This window comes from Mizuhopecten yessoensis, unplaced genomic scaffold (genome assembly GCF_002113885.1).
Source record: "Mizuhopecten yessoensis strain PY_sf001 unplaced genomic scaffold, ASM211388v2 scaffold8131, whole genome shotgun sequence".
Classification (NCBI taxonomy): domain Eukaryota; kingdom Metazoa; phylum Mollusca; class Bivalvia; order Pectinida; family Pectinidae; genus Mizuhopecten; species Mizuhopecten yessoensis.
In genome coordinates this window covers 542,947-563,647 of record NW_018407394.1, presented here as the reverse complement: position 1 = coordinate 563,647, position 20,701 = coordinate 542,947, and the positions used below count along the sequence as shown (strand labels likewise).

General features: G+C 36.1%; 1 protein-coding gene across 3 annotated transcripts in view; it reads left to right on the top strand.

The window, feature by feature from the left end:
- LOC110455078 (mitogen-activated protein kinase kinase kinase 7-like) overlaps positions 1 to 20,701 on the top strand; it is a 31,062-nt gene that overhangs the window by 4,207 nt on the left and 6,154 nt on the right. Inside the window, exons 2-13 of one of the 3 annotated variants that reach the window (XM_021505005.1) lie at positions 1,351 to 1,533; positions 2,783 to 2,828; positions 3,368 to 3,506; positions 5,235 to 5,359; positions 6,904 to 7,032; positions 7,435 to 7,492; positions 8,653 to 8,725; positions 9,390 to 9,465; positions 10,886 to 11,082; positions 11,628 to 11,832; positions 17,630 to 17,707; positions 18,570 to 18,926. In XM_021505005.1, coding sequence (XP_021360680.1) covers positions 1,351 to 1,533; positions 2,783 to 2,828; positions 3,368 to 3,506; positions 5,235 to 5,359; positions 6,904 to 7,032; positions 7,435 to 7,492; positions 8,653 to 8,725; positions 9,390 to 9,465; positions 10,886 to 11,082; positions 11,628 to 11,832; positions 17,630 to 17,707; positions 18,570 to 18,926 — 1,666 coding nt within the window. The remainder of the gene's footprint in view (positions 1 to 1,350; positions 1,534 to 2,782; positions 2,829 to 3,367; positions 3,507 to 5,234; positions 5,360 to 6,903; positions 7,033 to 7,434; positions 7,493 to 8,652; positions 8,726 to 9,389; positions 9,466 to 10,885; positions 11,083 to 11,627; positions 11,833 to 17,629; positions 17,708 to 18,569; positions 18,927 to 20,701) is intronic. The other 2 variants (XM_021505006.1, XM_021505007.1) reach the window with 2 other exon arrangements.

Below are 20,701 nucleotides of genomic sequence, written 5' to 3'. Positions count from 1 at the left end.
AATGACCTTGACCCACTTTCAAGGTCACTGGGGTCAGATGTCTTAAAATCTTCAAACAACTTCTTCTCAATAACCAAAAGGCCCAGTGTACTGATATTGGGCCTGTAGCATGCTGGGATGAAGGGCTACCAAGTTTGTTCAAATGAATGACCTTGACCAACTTTCAAGGTCACAGGGGTCTAATGTCGTAAAATCTTCAAACGACTTCTCAATAACCAAATCAGCAATGCCTGTGCATGTTTTTGAATGTCTTAGTTACGTCGTTTTTAGCACCAGATTCAACTAAAATATGTGATTTACAAAGAGTGCAGAATGCAGCCTTTTTTTTCAAGACCGCCAGACTTTATCCACTATTACTCATTTTCCTATGACTTTTTGATATGTGCATAATTATCATTTCTTTTAGAATTTTGTGTAGTAGAACCTGCAAATCCTGATAACGACTTCTTCTTTCAAGAAGACATTACGTTACCTTCAAAATACGATCTATACTATGTAAATACAATTGTATAAACAACTCAATTAGAATCTATTCCTTAAAACACTTCACTAATTACTTGTCGTTAAGTTAAGTAACAATGGTCTTTATATAAACATTTGTAAAAACAGTTCTAGTATGTATATAAACAACTCATAACTTACCTGTCTTTCTTATGACAAAGAATGGAAAAGTCTAGACAATTTCGAGCGATTTCAGTAACTTCTAATATATACGAAAATATTCTGGGCAAAAACGGGTGAAATTGACGAAACCCCGGGTCAAAATCGTAACCCAGCGTGTGAAGTTATAAATGCGGGTGAAGGGCTAAAATTCTGGGTGTAACCCGACAAAATCGGGTCACTTGGCAGGTATATCAGGTATGCAGATACACGTGTAACAGATCTAGAGGTCATATTTTTTTCAATGACGCCACAATTTCAAAGGATGGAACAGGACCTCTCTTACTCTTCATCACCTGACACTTAATAATTACTGAACGAGCTAAACAGAAATTCTCCCCAAGTCATTAGGAAGCAGCTAGTATTATACCAAGGTGTCAAAAACTACATGTACCAATCCAACTGGTCTTTGCCAGTGACTAATCAAGTGTAGTTCAAATTCTGCTGAATTGGACATATACTCCTGCTTATTCAGCAACTTGAACATTTTACAAGAGGACACCACAGAATTCAGCAAAATTAACATCGATAAATGTGTTAAGCAAACTGGAATTTAAGTTTTTTATCAGTATATGTGTATGGAAAATGGACTGACAAACAATAATGCATCATTTGAATCTCATAGTGCAGTCAAGATCCAGCGAACTCATAATAGTAGATATGGTAATATAAGTACTGTTTTGATTGCAGGTGGTTGGAAAAGGAGCGTTTGGCGTGGTCAGTCGAGCAAAATGGCGTGGGAAAGAAGTGGCTGTGAAGCTGATAGAGACAGAGTCTGAGAGGATCGCATTTATTACGGAGCTGAAACAGTTGTCTCGGGTCAATCACCCCAACATTGTCAAACTATATGGTGCCTGTACAAAACAGCCTGCGGTAAATATTCTTCAGTAGGACGAAAGCCTAGCCCCAGGATCATAATAAAGATCCCTATTAAAAATTTGTTTTTGTTATGAAATCCAATTATAGATTATGTTAACAAGATTTGAACATATGTAATAGGAAAGAAGTATTGAAAAGAATATGTGTGTTTGTTAATATATGGAAGGGAAACTCCCTCTAGCCACGGTGGCCAAGTGGTTAAGGCTAGTGACATTCTGCTACCACTAGCCCTCCAACACTGGGATGCGGGTTCAAGACCTTTGTGGGGCAGTCGCCAGGTATTGGCCGTAGGTCGGTGGTTTTTCTCCAGGACCTCCTGCTTTCCTCCACCATCAAAACCTGGCATGTCCTTAAATGACCATATAGCTGAATAGGATGTAGAACACAAACAAACAAACTAGCCGAGGCTAATAAGGTAACTATGACACTGTTCAAATGCACATCCTTTATACTTACTCCTTCGTTTTCTTTGATACGAAAATATACTACAACCCAGGTTCTTTTACTCCCGGGCATTGGTTCGCCTTTACCTTGAACGGGGAGGGTCATCAGCACCCATTTGTAATAGTTACGAAGAAATGAAAGGAAGATGTTGTTTTGCCAGGACCTGAACCCACGATACCAGACTTTCTAGTTACCTTGAATGGGGAGGGTCATCAGCACCCATTTGTAATACAGTAGTAAGGAAAAAGTGAAAAAAGACTTTCCGTAAGTTCATACCCCACGCCGTGAGACTTTATCGGAGGTGAAAATCCGTGAGATTTTGTCTCACACCGTGAGATCTGGCATGTATGAGGAAGATGTGCATATGCTAGGACTTGAACCCACAATACCAAACTTTCTAGTTGGATGCTCTGCCACTGAGTAAGAGGGAAATTCCCTCCAGCTGAGGCTAGTAGCGGGACTTTGACAATGTTGAATATTACAGCTGTGCTTGGGTATAAAACTTTCTCATGATTCTTGGTCAGGAAATTGATTCATAAAAATATAAAAAAAAACTAACTTACAATTTCAATGTTTCAGTGTGCTTATATAAATTGCAATTTATATGGCCATAAAATCTTAATAAACAACTAGACTAGAATCAGAAAAAATGATTTTAGAATATTTTTATAAAAATGAAAAATGCAGTAGAAACCAACTATTATCATTATACAATACATGTTCCTTAAATCACTTGGTAAGTAACCCTATATCAGGGCTTTATTGTAAATGTTTAAACTTATTTCTTTTTTCCTTACAGGTATGTTTAGTAATGGAATATGCGGAAGGGGGATCCCTGTACAATGGTAAGTTGTTTTGATATATTGAATCCTAAGGACCCTAGCTTGATTACATCCCGAATTCTCACTCATATTGCATGCCCACTGTAGGTTGTGGCAATAACTTCTCGTATTTTTTAAAATTAAGAGTCTACCAGATATGCATGGATTAATGATTGAAAGCTGAATACCTTATCTAAGCTTTGCCTTGATGAAACAGTCGAAAACTTGTACATATAGATTAATGATTGGTATGGACACCCTACTATTTCCCGAATTTTTGTAAGAGCAACTCAAATAATTTTGCTCTAGATGAATTAAAGATTTATCATCAAATTGGTACCAGTAACCTTATATAATCTTAAGTGAAACAGATTCTTAATCTGTTAATAAACAGTAATTGTTTAATTTGTTGCCTAATGAAAGGAAGTGAGTTTTGATCCAATTTTACACTGCACAAGGCCTTGTTCAATTAATGCATGCAAGTAAGCAATAAATGATAATTCTGATTTGACTTTTGGATGTATAAGCCAATTGAAATGACTGTACTACGAATTCACTTTCAGTCCTTCATGGTACTGGTCCACAACCTGCCTATACAGCGGCCCACGCCATGAGCTGGGCGCTTCAATGTGCCAAAGGGGTGGAGTATCTCCACAACATGAAACCTAAAGCTCTCATCCACAGAGACATGAAACCTCCAAAGTAAGTATCAGGCACACTCACCAAGAGGGACTTTAAACCCCAGTGAAAGTATTCTTACGCTCCATTTGATTAGGACTAGAAATCTTAAATTAAAGTAAAAGTACCTTAAGGCTTTTAACTATAGACAGGAACCTCCAAAGTAAGTACCAGGCACATTCCCCAAGAGGGACTTTAAACCTCAGTGAAAGTATTCTTACGCCCCATTTGATTAGGACTAGGAATCTTAAATTAAAGTAAAAGTACCTTAAGGCTTTTAACTATACCCATGAAACATCCAAAGTAAGTATCAGGAACACTCACCAAGAGGGACCTTAAACCCCAGTGAAAGTATCCTTACGCTCCAATTGATTAGGACTAGAAATCGTAAAGTAAAAGTACCTTAAGGCTTTTACCTTTAGACATGAACCTCCAAAGTAAGTATCACGCACACTCACCAAGAGGGACATTAAACCCCCAGAGAAACTATCCTTACACTCCAATTGATTAGGACTAGAAATCCTAAATTAAAGTAAAAGTACCTTAAGGCTTTTCACTATAGACATGAACCCCCCCAGTAAGTATCAGGCACATTCACCAAGAGGGACTTTTAAACCCAGTGAAAGTATTCTTGCGCTCCATTTGATTAGGATTAGAAATCTTAAATTAAAGTAAAAGTACCTTAAGGCTTTTACCTTTAGACATGAACCTCCAAAGTAAGTACCAGGCACATTCCCCAAGAGGGACTTTAAATCCCAGTGAAAGTATTCTTCCGCTCCATTTGATTAGGACCAGAAATCTTAAATTAAATTAAAAGTACCTTAAGGCTTTTCACTATAGACATGAACCCCCCCAGTAAGTATCAGGCACACTCACCAAGGGGGACTTTAAACCCCCAGAGAACGTATCCTTACGCTCCAATTGATTAGGACTAGAAATCCTAAATTAAAGTAAAAGTACCTTAAGGCTTTTACCTTTAGACATGAACCTCACAAGTAAGTATCAGGCACCCTCACCAAGAGGGACTTCAAACCCCAGTGAAAGTATTATTACGCTCCATTTGATTCGGACTAGAAATCTTAAAGTAAAAGTCCCTTAAGGCTTTTAACTATAGACATGAACCTCCAAAGTAAGTATCCTAAGATTCCCATCCAGAGATATAAGTATAATAAGTATCATGTATGCACTAGTACCAATTGATAATTTGTCTATGATTAAATCCTTTGAGTTGATAGGTACTTCTGGTTTTACTCTTAGCCACAGACCAAGTTTGCACCAGTGAACCAGGGTTGAAGAGCAAAAGGATATTCAGCACTTGCAACTGTTTTAATGAATTAATTAAAAATATAAATTAGATTAACTTGAAAATATTTCATAGGTATTGTGGTATATATTCTTTTAACATACTTATTTTAGTGCACTCAAATTTTAGTGCATTATCAAAATGTAATAGATTAGTGCATTGATGAAATGGAGTACCCACAAAATATGCAATAGAAAACAATACACATGAATTCTTATTAGCACAATCATAAATTAGCAACATTTTTAAAACCCGAAAAGTGCTAAAACAAGACTACCACTAAAATATGTATGTTTACAGTGTATTAATATCACAAATATATAAATAGATTTGTCAGTTGACGAGTAAGAGTATAATGAAAGGCTTGGCAGGAAGGAAGTGTTTGAATTTACTCTATGATGTGAAAATCTGTGGGAAGTTATAACATGGAATATTCTCCTATGTTGCAGTCTATTGTTAATCATGGGTGGTACAGTACTAAAGATTTGTGACTTTGGCACAGCCTGTGATATACAGACACACATGACCAACAACAAGGGAAGTGCCGCTTGGATGGCTCCGGAGGTGTTTGAAGGTTAGCAATCTACATTTGATTCACAGCAGTTTGATTGATTGTGATCATTAGGGAAGTTTCAGGTAAATAGCAGTCACATATTCAGGAACAACAAACCATTAGCCAGTATAAAGATATTGATATTAAATTAGTGATATACGTCCTGAAAAAAACATGGTTACATGTAGCTGAGTAGGAATATAGATTATATTTATTAATTATGTATGTTACATTTTAGATTTAATATAATTAGCGAGGTACAGCGAGTTGTGCTAAAGTTCAAAGTGTGACTTGTAATATTAATTCTGTGTTTATATACGTTTTCTTCTGTCACCCTGGTAAAATACTAGCCGCTTCCTACCGACCTGGCTAGAGAGAATTTCTTTTTAACTCATTCGGTAAAGTATAAGACTAGTTAGCCAGAGGTCCCGGGTTCGACCCCTAACGGAGGCATTGAAAAAATAATGACCTCTGTTACATTGGCCCCCACGTAGAGGACCCGGAAGGTTTGACAGAGATACTCAGCGATACGTGCAAAGGAATCGCGATGACCCCAGGAAAACTCGAGACAAGATCTTTCCTGAAGGGGGAGTATGTCACCCTGGTAAAATACTAGCTGCTTCCTACTGACTCGGCTAGAGAGAATTTCTCTTTAGCTCATTCAGTAGAACGTAAGACTAGTAAGCCAGATGTCCCGGGTTTCGACTCCTAGCGGAGGCATTGAAAAGATAATGACCTCTGTTACACTACTAACACACAAAAAACAATTAACCTGTTTATTACACTTGATTTGCAAAATATTTACTAGTAGTAACACATTTGGTGCATCAGGGGCTGCACACTCCAACGATTAACCTATCATTTTATTCTATCATACAGGCAGTGACTACAGTATATATAAACTTTATTTATTTTACAAAAATTATGAAACAAGTTATGTCAACTTGAATTAATCACTCTTGTTGGCCCTGATGTTAGCCTGCAGGTGGTCTAAGTGTTGGAGGAAACCGAAGTGCCCGGAGAAAACCCACGTGGTCGGGCAGGTGACCCCATACCTTTTCACGTCTGATCGGGCAATCAAACCCCAGCTGCCTTGGTGAAAGGCAAGTGCGCTATCCACTGCACCACCCAACTACAGTGAAAAGTGTGACTTGTAATTCTGTGTTTATTTATCCTACAGGCAGTAACTACAGTGAAAAGTGTGACTTGTAATTCTGTGTTTATTTATCCTACAGGCAGTAACTACAGTGAAAAGTGTGACTTGTAATTCTGTGTTTATTTATCCTACAGGCAGTAACTACAGTGAAAAGTGTGACTTGTAATTCTGTGTTTATTTATCCTACAGGCAGTAACTACAGTGAAAAGTGTGACTTGTAATTCTGTGTTTATTTATCCTACAGGCAGTAACTACAGTGAAAAGTGTGACTTGTAATTCTGTGTTTATTTATCCTACAGGCAGTAACTACAGTGAAAAGTGTGACTTGTAATTCTGTGTTTATTTATCCTACAGGCAGTAACTACAGTGAAAAGTGTGACTTGTAATTCTGTGTTTATTTATCCTACAGGCAGTAACTACAGTGAAAAGTGTGATGTGTTTAGTTGGGGAATCATCCTATGGGAAGTGATCACAAGGAGGAAACCATTTGATGAGATTGGTGGCCCAGCATTTAGGATCATGTGGGCTGTACATAACGGTAGCACCATACAGCAATATTTATAATGTTTATTTCAGCTGATTGTTAATAAAAAAATATTTTTTTATGATATAGCTAGTTACAATGCAAAAATGAATCCAACTCTTAATGGACAGCTTTATTTAAAAGTCAAAGCGGCTCATTCATTTGTCTATTTCACTATCAAAATATTCTCTATTATTGCTCAGTTGTCAAGCAAAGAAAATTTGATGGAGAACATTTTTTGCATTTGTTTTTACAATTTTTGCTATAAAGAAAAAACAACCAGTTTTATCTGTAAAAGCAAGAAAAGGAATTTCTCAATTGTGTATTAAAGTATAATGTGTGAATATATTTTATAATTCCACACATTGACCCCATTACAAAAATGTACATTTAACGGTTCTATCTGTTGGCGTGTAGGTACACGGCCACCTCTGGTGCGTAACTTGCCCAGACCTCTAGAGCTGCTCATGACACGGTAAGATTTCTGGTAACGAATGTAAATTTATAAGCTTAGGGCAACTTTATATTAGTTTTTGCATGAATATCAACAGACGTATTAAGTTATTTAATCTATCCACCTTCATTGGCTTATTCTATTCAAAATTTGTCATACTTGTTATCTTACCATCGCCAACCCAGCCACTTTGCTTGGAACAGTGTAGATGGATTATTTCAGTTCCACTCCATAGATATATATAGGAGCTTACATGAGTTTCCATTTCATGTAAAATGAAAACGAGTGTCAGATCCTTTTTATCAAATAATCAAGATTTGTGGCATTAATCGTGTAAAATGACAATTCTCATGCAACCTTAAAATGTAAAAAGCCGCCATTTTGACTCCAGTGCGTAAGTCTGTGACGTCATGTACTTGTCCTAGGCGTGATGTCACAATTAAGACAATTGCAACTTACAACCAATCACACGGCTGATAGGTCATATTACATGGGTTAATACGCAAAAAATATGACATGGGTATATTCACTGGATAACACAGTACATTATGTGATATATATTGTTTATTTCCTTATTGTCCGTCTGTTTTTGTTTGGCCTGATAACCATGCTATTCATTGTGAAATGTGTTCTACCAAGGCTGTTGTGGCGGCAGATTTTTTTAATTTTTGCAGCTGTACTGTAGAATGTCAAACCCCTACAAAATATTTGTCAATGTGAAAACAATGATTGAATTACCTGTAAGAAAGTTACTCACTGTAGTACAAAGGTGGTCCAAGGGCATCACTGTCAAGATTTGGTCCAGCAAAATGAATTGCAATAAAGTACAATGCTAACCTATGTTTTAAACCAGTGTGGGTTTTTTTCATTGATTTTGGATTGGGTCTTTTTGTCTCATTTTTCAGAGGAAAATGTACCAATTGGCAAAACAAAATTCAGGAGTAAGCTACAAATTTTGGGAATTCGGCATAAATATGAGATAGTTTCAATTTGGGATGGAGCCCATTACCGACCCCAAGAAGTTCCCAGAAAAAAACACTGTAAACCAAGCTGCTGCCTGAAATCTTTCACCTATATTATATCATAACGAAACTCATTTTCTCCTTAAATAGACATCATGTTTCACCAAAAGCTATATATGCACATCTTTGAAACTTTCTGTGTTAATAATGTGATTTTAGATGCTGGTCTGGAAACCCTGCAGAACGCCCCTCCATGGCAGAAGTCACTAGGATCATGTCTCACTTATTTCAGGTATACAAAGCTTCCCCTGAATATAGTATATATTCTGTGCCATAATTGTTTTCCGACCTAAAGCCTTGTGTATTGTTTAAACTTTGTTGTGTTGATGGGCAATGAGTACTGATGTACTGCCCTGTATGACCTCATTTTTGTGGATGGACCTTTAAGACTACCGTATCGTATGGTCCTGTATGACCTTATTGTGTTGTTGATGGGCTGTTAAGACTACTGTGTGGCCCTGTATGACCTAATTACGTCGATGAGCTGTTAAGACTACTGTATGCCCTTATTTTGTTAATGAGCTGTTAAGACTACTGTGTGACCCTTTATGACCTTATTTTGTTGATGGGCTATTAAGACTACTGTGTGACCCTGTATGACCTTATTTTGTTGATGGGCTATTAAGACTACTTTGTGACCCTATATGACCTTATTTTGTTAATGGGCTTGGCTTGTTAAGACTACTGTGTGACCCTATATAACCTTATTTTGTTGATGAGCTATTAAGACTACTGTGTGACCCTTTATGACCTTATTTTGTTGATGGGCCGTTAAGACTACTGTGTGTCCCTAGCTATATAACCTTATTTTCTTGATGGGCTTGTTAATGACCTTTTTGTGTTGATGGACCTTTAAAATTTATTAAAAGATTTTTTTTTCTTTCTTTGTGCAACAGTTTTTTGATGGTGCTGAAAAGCCCTTAGTATACCCCCATTATGATGACGAAGATGCAGTTGGTTCGCCTGAGTTTTGTAAGTGTCAACAAAATTTTGCATCAGTTTCCATAACTTTATTTGTGTAAGTGGATCTGTTGTATTCAGCATTAGCAACAAAAGTCTTATTCAGATTTAAGTTTGTTCTGTATACTGAAATAAATGTTTACTGAATTAATTGGTCATGTGTGATTTATTATCGGGGGCTTGATGTATTTTGGAGGAGAAAGAGCATTCTGTTAGCATGCATTTTTTGTAATATTTCAAACATTTGGTCAAGTGTGAGAATACCGTGAATGAGATTTTGTTTAATGATGTTAGTCAAAGTCACAATGACCACCTACTATTCATATAAAGTCTTTGTCAAGCTTATAGTGAGTTTCTGGGGATTTAGAAATATGCTGAAATAAATGGGTTGATTTTTGAAGAGTGAAGTTGCTCAACTGTTGATAAGATATATAATGTATGTGCTGTGTAACAGACTGTTGATAAGATATATAATGTATGTGCTGTGTAACAGACTGTTGATAAGATATATAATGTATGTGCTGTGTAACAGACTGTTGATAAGATATATAATGTATGTGCTGTGTAACAGACTGTTGATAAGATATATAATGTATGTGCTGTGTAACAGACTGTTGATAAGATATATAATGTATGTGCTGTGTAACAGACTGTTGATAAGATATATAATGTATGTGCTGTGTAACAGACTGTTGATAAGATATATAATGTATGTGCTGTGTAACAGACTGTTGATAAGATATATAATGTATGTGCTGTGTAACAGACTGTTGATAAGATATATAATGTATGTGCTGTGTAACAGACTGTTGATAAGATATATAATGTATGTGCTGTGTAACAGACTGTTGATAAGATATATAATGTATGTGCTGTGTAACAGACTGTTGATAAGATATATAATGTATGTGCTGTGTAACAGACTGTTGATAAGATATATAATGTATGTGCTGTGTAACAGACTGTTGATAAGATATATAATGTATGTGCTGTGTAACAGACTGTTGATAAGATATATAATGTATGTGCTGTGTAACAGACTGTTGATAAGATATATAATGTATGTGCTGTGTAACAGACTGTTGATAAGATATATAATGTATGTGCTGTGTAACAGACTGTTGATAAGATATATAATGTATGTGCTGTGTAACAGACTGTTGATAAGATATATAATGTATGTGCTGTGTAACAGATTGTTGCAAACACATGGGGATTTATGTTGTTTGTGATGCCTGGTTTAAATTATCTTCATTACAATTCTGATATGATTTTTTTTAACAAAACAGGATCTATTGTATGAATAATGCTACATGTATTAAAAAAAAATCTGAAATTTATTGAATTGAAATATTTGGGTTTGTTTTAAAGAGAAACCAAGTCAGTTATATAAAACAAAAAGAAATTAAAAACTTTTTTTTTTTTATTACAGCCTTCAACACACCAGCATCTATATTCTACAATACACCACCAAATGACGCCATAACGTCCTTCAGCCCACAGACTGCTGAGTCGAGGTCTGGAACACTGATCAGTGACACGGTCCGTCATCAGCTGGACAGAAGCGAGGCTGATGACCAGCCACAGATGTCTCCTCCCCCATTACCACCTCGAGCCAACCCTCCACAGGTATCAAGATATTTTCATCCGAAGTTAAACCTTTCACCCCTATGTAACTTTAGTAAACTTAACCATGTATTAATCTGGACAAGTCCATTATGGTCTAGATCTACAGTGGTGAAAGAGTTAATTGAAATTAAGACAGACTAAAGCAATATTAACAGGAAGTCTACAAATTGGAAATTTGACAATTTCCATAATACATTTCCAAGTGATGTGTATTCATTGTATCTTTCATTCAAAATCTGGTATGTTGTCACAATGGTCGGATAAATACTGCATAACTGTACTGTTTGCCGTTAAGTTACATAGAAAGGTCACTCATTTTCACATGATGATCATGATCTAAGGCTTTTGAGATTTGCTATAGTGGCCTGCTGTCATTTTGCAACAAAATTGATACAAAGGTTTGCATGAATAGCTCAATAAAGCGATTTGTCTTTGTAAAAAGCTTTTAGATTCATTTAAAAGAATACACAAGATAGGGTACTCAACTTATAAGATGAAAATGTTGGGTTATATGTATTATTTATGATGGATATTCTTACCACCAGGGAGAGCAGACACGACAGATGAGTGCTCCACCCTCATTGGCAGCCAGTCGGGAGAGCTTGTTTGAAGGTCATGTACGTAGCCCAAGGTCAGGAACACCTGTTGATCCACACCTGAAGCGATACTCCGCAGACATGAGCAGATTTGATGGCGACATCATGACGCAGGGGAGCAGTGGAAGTGGAAGTAGTAGCGAGTCGCACAAAGGTCAGTGGGTGTCCAGAGCTGTAGTAGCGAGTCACACAAAGGTCAGTGGGTGTACAGAGCTGTAGTAGCGAGTCACGCAAAGGTCAGTGGGTGTACAGAGCTGTAGTAGCGAGTCACACAAAGGTCAGTGGGTGCACAGAGTTGTAGTAGCGAGTCACACAAAGGTCAGTCAGTGTACAGAGTTGTAGTAGTGAGTTGCACAAAGGTCAGTGGGTGTACAGAGTTGTAGTAGCGAGTCACACAAAGGTCATTGGGTGTACAGAGTTGTAGCGAGTCGCACAAAGATCAGTGGGTGTACAGAGTTAGTGAGTCACACAAAGGTCAGTGGGTGTACTGAGTTGTAGTAGCGAGTCACACAAAGGTCAGTGGGTGTACTGAGTTGTAGTAGCGAGTCACACAAAGGTCAGTGGGTGAACTGAATTGTAGTAGCAAGTCGCACAAAGGTCAGTGGGTGTACAGAGTTGAAGTAGTGAGTCACACAAAGGTCAGTGGGTATACTGAATTGTAGTAGCAAGTCGCACAAAGGTCAGTGGGTGTACAGATTTGTAGTAGCGAGTCACACAAAGGTCAGTGGGTGGCCTGAATTGTAGTAGCTTGTCACACAAAGGTCAGGGGGTGTACTGAATTGTAGTAGCAAGTCGCACAAAGGACTGTGGGTGTATAGAGTTGTAGTAGTGAGTCGCACAAAGGTCAGTGGGTGTACAGAGCTGTAGTAGCAAGTCACACAAAGGTCAGTGGGTGTATAGAGTTGTAGTAGTGAGACGCACAAAGGTCAGTGGGAGTACAGAGTTGTAGTAGCGAGTCACACAAAGGTCAGTGGGTGTACTGAATTGTAGTAGCTTGTCACACAAAGGTCAGTGGGTGTACTGAATTGTAGTAGCAAGTCGCACACAGGTCAGTGGGTGTACTGATTTGTAGTAGCGAGTCGCACAAAGGCCAGTGGGTGCACAGAGCTGTAGTAGCGATTCACACAAAGGACAGTGGGTGTACAGAGTTGTAGTAGCGAGTCACACAAAGGTCAGTTGGTGTACTGAGTTGTAGTAGCAAGTCGCACAAAGGTCAGTGGGTGTACAGAATTGTAGTAGTGAGTCACACAAAGGTCAGTGGGTGTTTTGAGTTGTAGTAGCAAGTCGCACAAAGGTCAGTGGGTGTACTGAGTTGTAGTAGCAAGGCGCACAAAGGTCAGTGGGTGTACAGAATTGTAGTAGTGAGTCACACAAAGTTCAGTGGGTGTTTTGAGTTGTAGTAGCAAGTCGCACAAAGGTCAGTGGGTGTACAGAGTTAGTGAGTCACACAAAGGTCAGTGGGTGTACTTAGTTGTAGTTGCAAGTTGCACAGTAGTCAGTTTAGTTGTGTGCTACACACATCACTAAGTGCATAGAGTTATCGATCGTGTTGCACTAATGTTTAGTCTGAACTATATGATAAACATTTTTGATGTATTGATAGAATTATTTAATCATATCTTTTCAAGCTTGGCACCACACAGTATTAGAAAACGCTGCTTTTTTCTTCCACAAATCCTTATACTTAAATAACAGAACGTTAACTACAGTAATTGCAGAACTTTAAGTAACATCATATATTCAATACTTGAAACAAATTGAGTTCAGATAAAGTAATTTAGTGGATGTGCTATTGGGGAAGTACCCTGGGTAAATTTTGAAGCCTTGAAATTTTCTGGATTAAGTGAGAGTTTTATAAGACTAAATATCAAATGTTATAGTAAAATTTCTCTGACTTTAGAACGAGTCCTTTTTAACTGATACGATGAAGTGGTCTCTAGCATCAGTTTGTAGTAATCTTGACTTTGCCCTGCTTACAGTACCTTTCTACTTTCTAGTTATCTGGTTGGGTGGTTTAAGAGAAGCGTTTAGGTTGTTGTGCTGTTGGTCTTCCTGCTTTGTTCTGGCATGATTTATGATCATTGGTGCATGAACTAGATTTCTACCTCATTTGACTTTATGAGACTCGCTTTGATTTGATTGACAGTCAGTAAACACTTATGTTACATAGTTATCTCCCTTGTTTACACTAGGTGGATTGTAAATTCAGTGTATTTGTGTTGATATTATAATCCAGAGCTTTCAAAGCATAACCAAAAATCATTACATTCGTCAGATAGCGAGGGGTTTCAGAGATCAATCTAAGTTTTACTGGAATATTCTTATTTAAGAGTAAATGTAAAAGGGGGAAAATGAATGCTAACAAGTTTGAGAAGGATTAGCCCATCACCCCTCAAGAAGGAACAATATATCTTATTTCTTCATTTATTATGTAACATTTAACCATTGTAAAATCAATAATTAATTCTTCAAAGTGATGTTATAAAAATATTGCTTGAAAAATTAATGGCTAATTAAGTACAGAACTTGAAAAAGAACCTAATGTCAGGCGAAATGAGAAGTTAACCCTTGATGGGAAAATTATAGATTAACTTGTGGAGGGTAAAACTACCATAGATTAACTTGTGGAGGGTAAAACTACCATAGATTAACTTGTGGAGGGTAAAACAATCCATAGATTGACTTGTGGAGGGTAAAACTACCATAGATTAACTTGTGGAGGGTAAAACTACCATAGATTAACTTGTGGAGGGTAAAACTACCATAGATTGACTTGTGGAGGGTAAAACTACCATAGATTAATTTGTGGAGGGTAAAACTACCAAAGATTAACTTGTGGAGGGTAAAACTACCATAGATTAACCTGTTGAGGGTAAAACTACCATAGATTAACTTTTGGAGGGTAAAACTACCATAGATTAACCTGTTGAGGGTAAAACTACCATAGATTTACTTGTAGAGGGTAAAACTACCATAGATTAATTTGTGGATATTTTGTAGTGCATTATGCTAGTATGCATGATGTTTGTTGCTGGTATAGTGTTTGTATGTACAGTGTTTGCTCAAAAGTCTGAATTATATAGTGGGGCCCTAGTCATACAGTATTACTTTTGTGTTAATTTTGTGTTGAAAAATTGTCGACATTAATTTATTCGTCTTAACAAGAAAATGACACATGGGGCACTTTACTTTAAATTACTTAAGTTTCATGTAATACATGTTTGTATTCTCTTGTATGAAGAATTGATCAAAGTAAAATTGATCATATAAGTGTGATTAACAAGTTTTTCTTGCACCATAGAAATCTAATCAAAACCAAGTGCTGGATTTTTTCTATCTCATTCACTGTGTTGGACACCCTTGACATCACAGTTAAATAAAGATTATGTTCTATTATGATGTGGGGCTTTATCAACATGGCTTGAAAAGGAATAACAAAATACTATAGTGTATTATCAGTTTTCCATGTTGAGAGATAAAAAAAAATATAATTGTTCATTGTTGCAAAAAATAAATATTCGTGAAATTTAAAAGTTTGAAAGTGTGAAATTCAAATTGCTAATCCATGCATTTGAAGAAAAAATCTGTTGACAACAGTGTGATTTATGTTAATTGGAAAAGTATACTCTATAATGAATTAATATTACATGTGTTCCTCAGTGTTTTAGGGTAATATACTAAGATCATGGATCATTAATCTAAAACAGCCTGATCTAATTGTATCAAGTTTCATTTATCTAATTTCTTGAAAACCATTTGCAGAAATGTGAATATTTTGTTGAATAGTGTTTGAGGATTGTGATTTTGAATTCAGAGTCGACAGATAAACTGACTCCAGTCAGATTTTCTGTTATCAATTAAATTAATCCATTTCATATTTGGAAATATGTATGATATATCCGAATTAAGAAAAGATAATGTGAAGCCTTTGAGTGTAGTAATATTAGTTCACTCAAATGTCTGTGCGTTAGTGACAGAACATATAGCTATATGTGACATGCAAGAGAACTAAATTTTGTATTTTTTGGTCATTCTAATTTAGTGCTTTTAAACTAGCACACAAAGCCCTTAATTGTGGTTACTCCTGAAATAATACAGTATGTGCAAGTTTAATGACACTATGATGTAGCACAGAGGATTTTTTTTTACAGTTTTCTTGTTTAAACTGAATTGATTGCTTCATGATAACTACATACCATTTGATTGATTGATATTTATTTTTAAAAATGTTTCTGGTTAAACCTCACTCCATTGAAGCTTGATACAGTTGGATCAAGTTGATTGTCAAACTTGAACAGATTTTTAATTGGGTAATCACCTCATATATTTATAGCTAATGAAAAGCTCTTCACCTATATACATGTATTCCCATCAACAAGTATTTAGTCAAGTGCTCTTGTGTTTTGATAAACAAAAGGTGACTCGTTTGGTATCATAAAATATAGGATTCAGCATTATTAATGTGATTTTTTTTATTTTTTTATTAAATATTGATCAAACAAAGCTCTGAACTTGTCGCAATTCATAAGAATCTCTAGCCAAAGGACCAAGTGAGTTTATACCATGGTGTATGTAGCCTCTGTCGTTTATCCTGTGTAAACTTTGTGTATGAAATCAGAATAGGGGGAAATATTTTATCAATATTCCTTAAGGTTGAAGATAATTTGACTTAATTTGTAATTGACTATCCCAAGGTCAAGGGAATTCATTGTTATATAAATAAAGCCTCCATAGGGGTACAGTAGGGGAAATGAGGGGGGGGGGGGTAAAAACAACAGCTCTTGAAGTTCGGGAAATTATTTGAAATCATTTAGCACTGAGTATCCCATGAAGGAGATTCTGTATTGTATAAATAGTGGGTTGGGGTCTCCTTGGGAGAAAGGGGAAGGGCCCAATAGCTGAATTTGGGGGGAAAATGGTTTTTTTTAATTGTTTACCAAATTGATCCTAATAATCATCTTATTATATATATAATTACCAGGTGCTTTTTTCCAGGCTGATTTGAAATTAAAGATGCATATGACTGTCTTGACCTCTGATTGGCTGAGGCATTTTCAAATTCCTCTCAATTTCCAGCAGGGCAATGGTAGCCAAACTTGATTGGAATAATGCTCTCATGGTCTTGAACAGTAGCTGCTAATTCTGGGGTTGAATTGAAATTTACAATGGCACTGTCACCCTTCCCACTTACCGTAATTCTTCAGACATTTTAAATTCATTCTCAATTCCACCAAAATAATTTTAACGAAAAAGTCATACAAATCTTTTTGTTATTGCCCTTTGTTACTTTAATTCTGTGTATAATTAAGAAATCTGAGAAATAGACTTCATGGTCTCTAGATAGCAGAAACAATTCTATGTCCTGTTAAGTTCTGATTTAAAAGAAACAGGTGAGCACTACAGGCCTGATGGACCTCTTGTTATTAAAAGAAATATCAATATTTGAATATAATATCAGATTTGTTACATATTAACTATGATACAAACGGTTTACCTTTTGTTTATACCTACCATACTAACTTTTCTTTGTTTCTGGCAGGACCATCAGAGTTTTCTGGTTCAAATGAAAATTTCAAATTATTGACTATCCTTTGCTGTTTGAAATTTCAAACTTAACAGCATTTATTTATATCAATGTAATAGTAACTGATTTCTATCTTTTTAAGTTTTAAGTTACCTATGAATTTTGATGGAATTTTGCAATTTAATTGCATTTAAATTTTGATACATTGATTTTTATCATAATTCAACATTTGATAATAGGACACTTTGAATTATTTTAATAATACATGTATTTAAAAAACTCTAAATATTTTTTATTGCCGAAGTACATCAACTCGAACAAATAACATAAATATGAATTATTTTTCTGTAAATTACCTTTGGAGCAGAAAGCTTTGTGACAGTACTGCCATGTTTGTGCTGTTGTTATATACATGTCTACTCATTAGGGCACCGTAGGGCAGGTTCATACGGTACGCCAACAATGTTCTCCTCCGCCGGACTCCCCATACAATCTGTGTCGCAAGGTGAGCGCTTTCTTCTCCCGTTATCAATGCCAGACTATCAAATAGCTACAATGTCATCATTCTATGTCTGTATATACCAGACTTTCAAACAGTGTATGCACTCTCCTCGATCAATATACATATAAACACTTTGTTTGTTTTGTCAATTGTGATGTAATCATTAATGATGACTAATTCTATATGTTTACTTATGTATTCATTCATGTAACAGTATAGTGTTTGCTACATTAATAAAATGCACAAAATTATATATTTTAACAATTCATAGGAATAGCTTACCCAGTATCTTACAGGTCAGCACATTGACTTCTGATTAGTGCTATTCTATCATACAGGCAGTAACTAGTTAATTGAATATACAGTATTCAAAGAAAACATTAGTAAGCCTATAGAGATGACGATTCATTCAGTTATGTTAAGAAGAAAAAAAATATCGTACACAACATTCACATTTTATTAATATATTTCATGAAGAGATTGATATTGCAGCATGTATTCCATTTCAAAAATTTAGAGTATTAAAAACATAAGTTCCTGTTTTTGATAAATAGGAACATATTCATGCACTACAATTATTAATATTATAGTACATTGTATGTTTATATATATTCTAACTGTGTTTTTCACTGCACTTACCAGTAATAACTGCAAGTGGTACAAGAGATTTAATATAGTACCCACTAACAGCTTCAAATAAGTAAGAGAATTCTAAGCCACTAGCTAGAGTCTGCTATAAGGGCATTATACCGGTACATATACTTATTATCATTAGCTCGTCTTTGAAAAGGTAGAAAATAACCCCTCACTAGGCACCTGTCAGGGCCAGGATATTGGACTGTGATGAAATTGTGTTTATTTACAGGAAGGGGCCACAGAAGGGGTGGATCTGATGAAGTGTCACAAATACGATACAATCATAGAAGTTCACCTGTGTTTGTCAATACTACACCTAACCTAGCCCACACGGGGCCTCTCTCAGTGAGCCCTGTCCACCATGTGAGCACCTACCCTGGCACCCTCAGTCAGGCCAACCAGGAAACAACCCCGCCCCCTATTAGGTCTTTCTCATACCAGCCACCGCAAACCACAGAACGGGTTCAACCCCATAGCGTTCGTGCGACATCGTGGACGTCGGAAATGTCAGTTCCACCGGTAACCATAGTTCCTGGAGGAAACCAGTCATCTGATCCCCAACCACGACCTATCAATCATATTGTAGGTGTGTAATCAGACATAAAGGAGGGAAGATCTCCTGTCTTTTTCTATATATCTATGATTGGAGTTATATCGTCACTTAATCTGAACTGTTAAATGGATATTGAGACTTAATCTGAACTGTTAAATGGATATTGACGGAGGACCTACTTTCGTTTTACATATATTTTTGATAAGGGATGTTTCTTAACTTATCTGAAATTTAAAGTCAACATAACATCTATAAAGAACAAGGTCCATTTAGGTATATTTTATTACTGATTCTGCAGTAGTTTTGAAGAAGAAATATTTTTGAGCTGATTATCAAAGTGATGGCCTCTTTTTAATATTACAAGTAAAACCATATGAGATATCTGTTAAAAGGAATCATTTAGAAACGTTGGATGCTAATGTTTTTGCATGTTACATGTATGTATTAATATTAATCAGAACTTCTGGTAACATTTCTTGCATTTATTTCATTTAAAAATTCAGTTGCAGCTTTGGGGCAGTACTCACTTTCAGTTTCTGGTATAAAGCTAGCTTTTTTTGGCTGGGATCAAACATTGATTAAAACGATTAAATTACCTTGTTTTCAGGATTTGTTACCTGTTACTATGGTTATAATTGTATGACAGTTTTGTTTTTGTTCTCTTCGTTCATATTTAGACAAAAGCAGTAACTATACTACATGATATGAAGTCATTTTTCTTAAGCATTCCAAAAGGTCGGCTGTCATATAAAATTACAAGTTTCCCCCCAAATAAAGGTTTTCATATGTTACTGGACATTTGGCTAATGTGCAGTCGTGTACTGAAAATAACAAAGCACATCATTTTCTTCATTTTTAAAGACAAATTGATTTAATTGTACAGTTTGTGCATGTAGCATGTACGCATCTGTCCCTTGTTTTGAGTCTTCACTGTTCTAGTGTTGGCATGGTGTGTTGCTGTCATTGTTTCTCTTATTGAATACGAGAAAAATTGTTTCCTCAAACATGTTCAGGTTTTGATAAAGTGAAATGTTCATTTTGTTTGTATTGTCAGTTTGTTTTATAAGATGATGTTTTACTAAGGCCAAAGGTAACAGAAATATGTTTCCTGTACCACGCTTATCTTACAAAGTCCTGTCAACCCCAAGAACCTTCTTTTCTTATACATAGAATTCTGTTTATGGGTTGGGTCCCTAGAGGAGCTGAGTACAACATTCAGCCATTTCTATCTCTCATATGATGCATATGTCTGTCAGAATACTAGATATCACAGGGATGTCTCTTGGCCATATTGAAAATTACATTTATTGAAATCAGAATATATATATTTTTTGTTAATCAAATTATTAATCTCTGCCTGTAGGAGTTAAAGTATCAAATCAACTTTACTAAAATCTATATCCACTGACCCACTTTTAGCTCACCTGCCCGAAGGGCAAGTGAGCTTATGTCATGGTGCGGCGTTCGTCGTCCGTCCTCGTCTGTCAACTTTTCCTTTCAACAACTTCTTCTGAAGAACGGACAGGCCTAGAGTCATGATATTTGGCTGAAAGCTTTGTTGGTAGGAGCCCTACAAAGTTTGAGAACGAAAATGACCTTGACCTACTTTAAAGGTCACGGGTCAAATATGTCAAAAACTTCAAACGACTTCTTCTAAAGAACTAAAAGGTATAGAATCTTCATATTTGGCTGATGGCTTCCTGGGATGGAGCTTAACAAAGTTTGAGAATGAAAATGACTTTGACCTACTTTCAAGGTCACAGGGGTCAAATGTGTCAAACACTTCAAACAACTTCTTCTGAAGAACT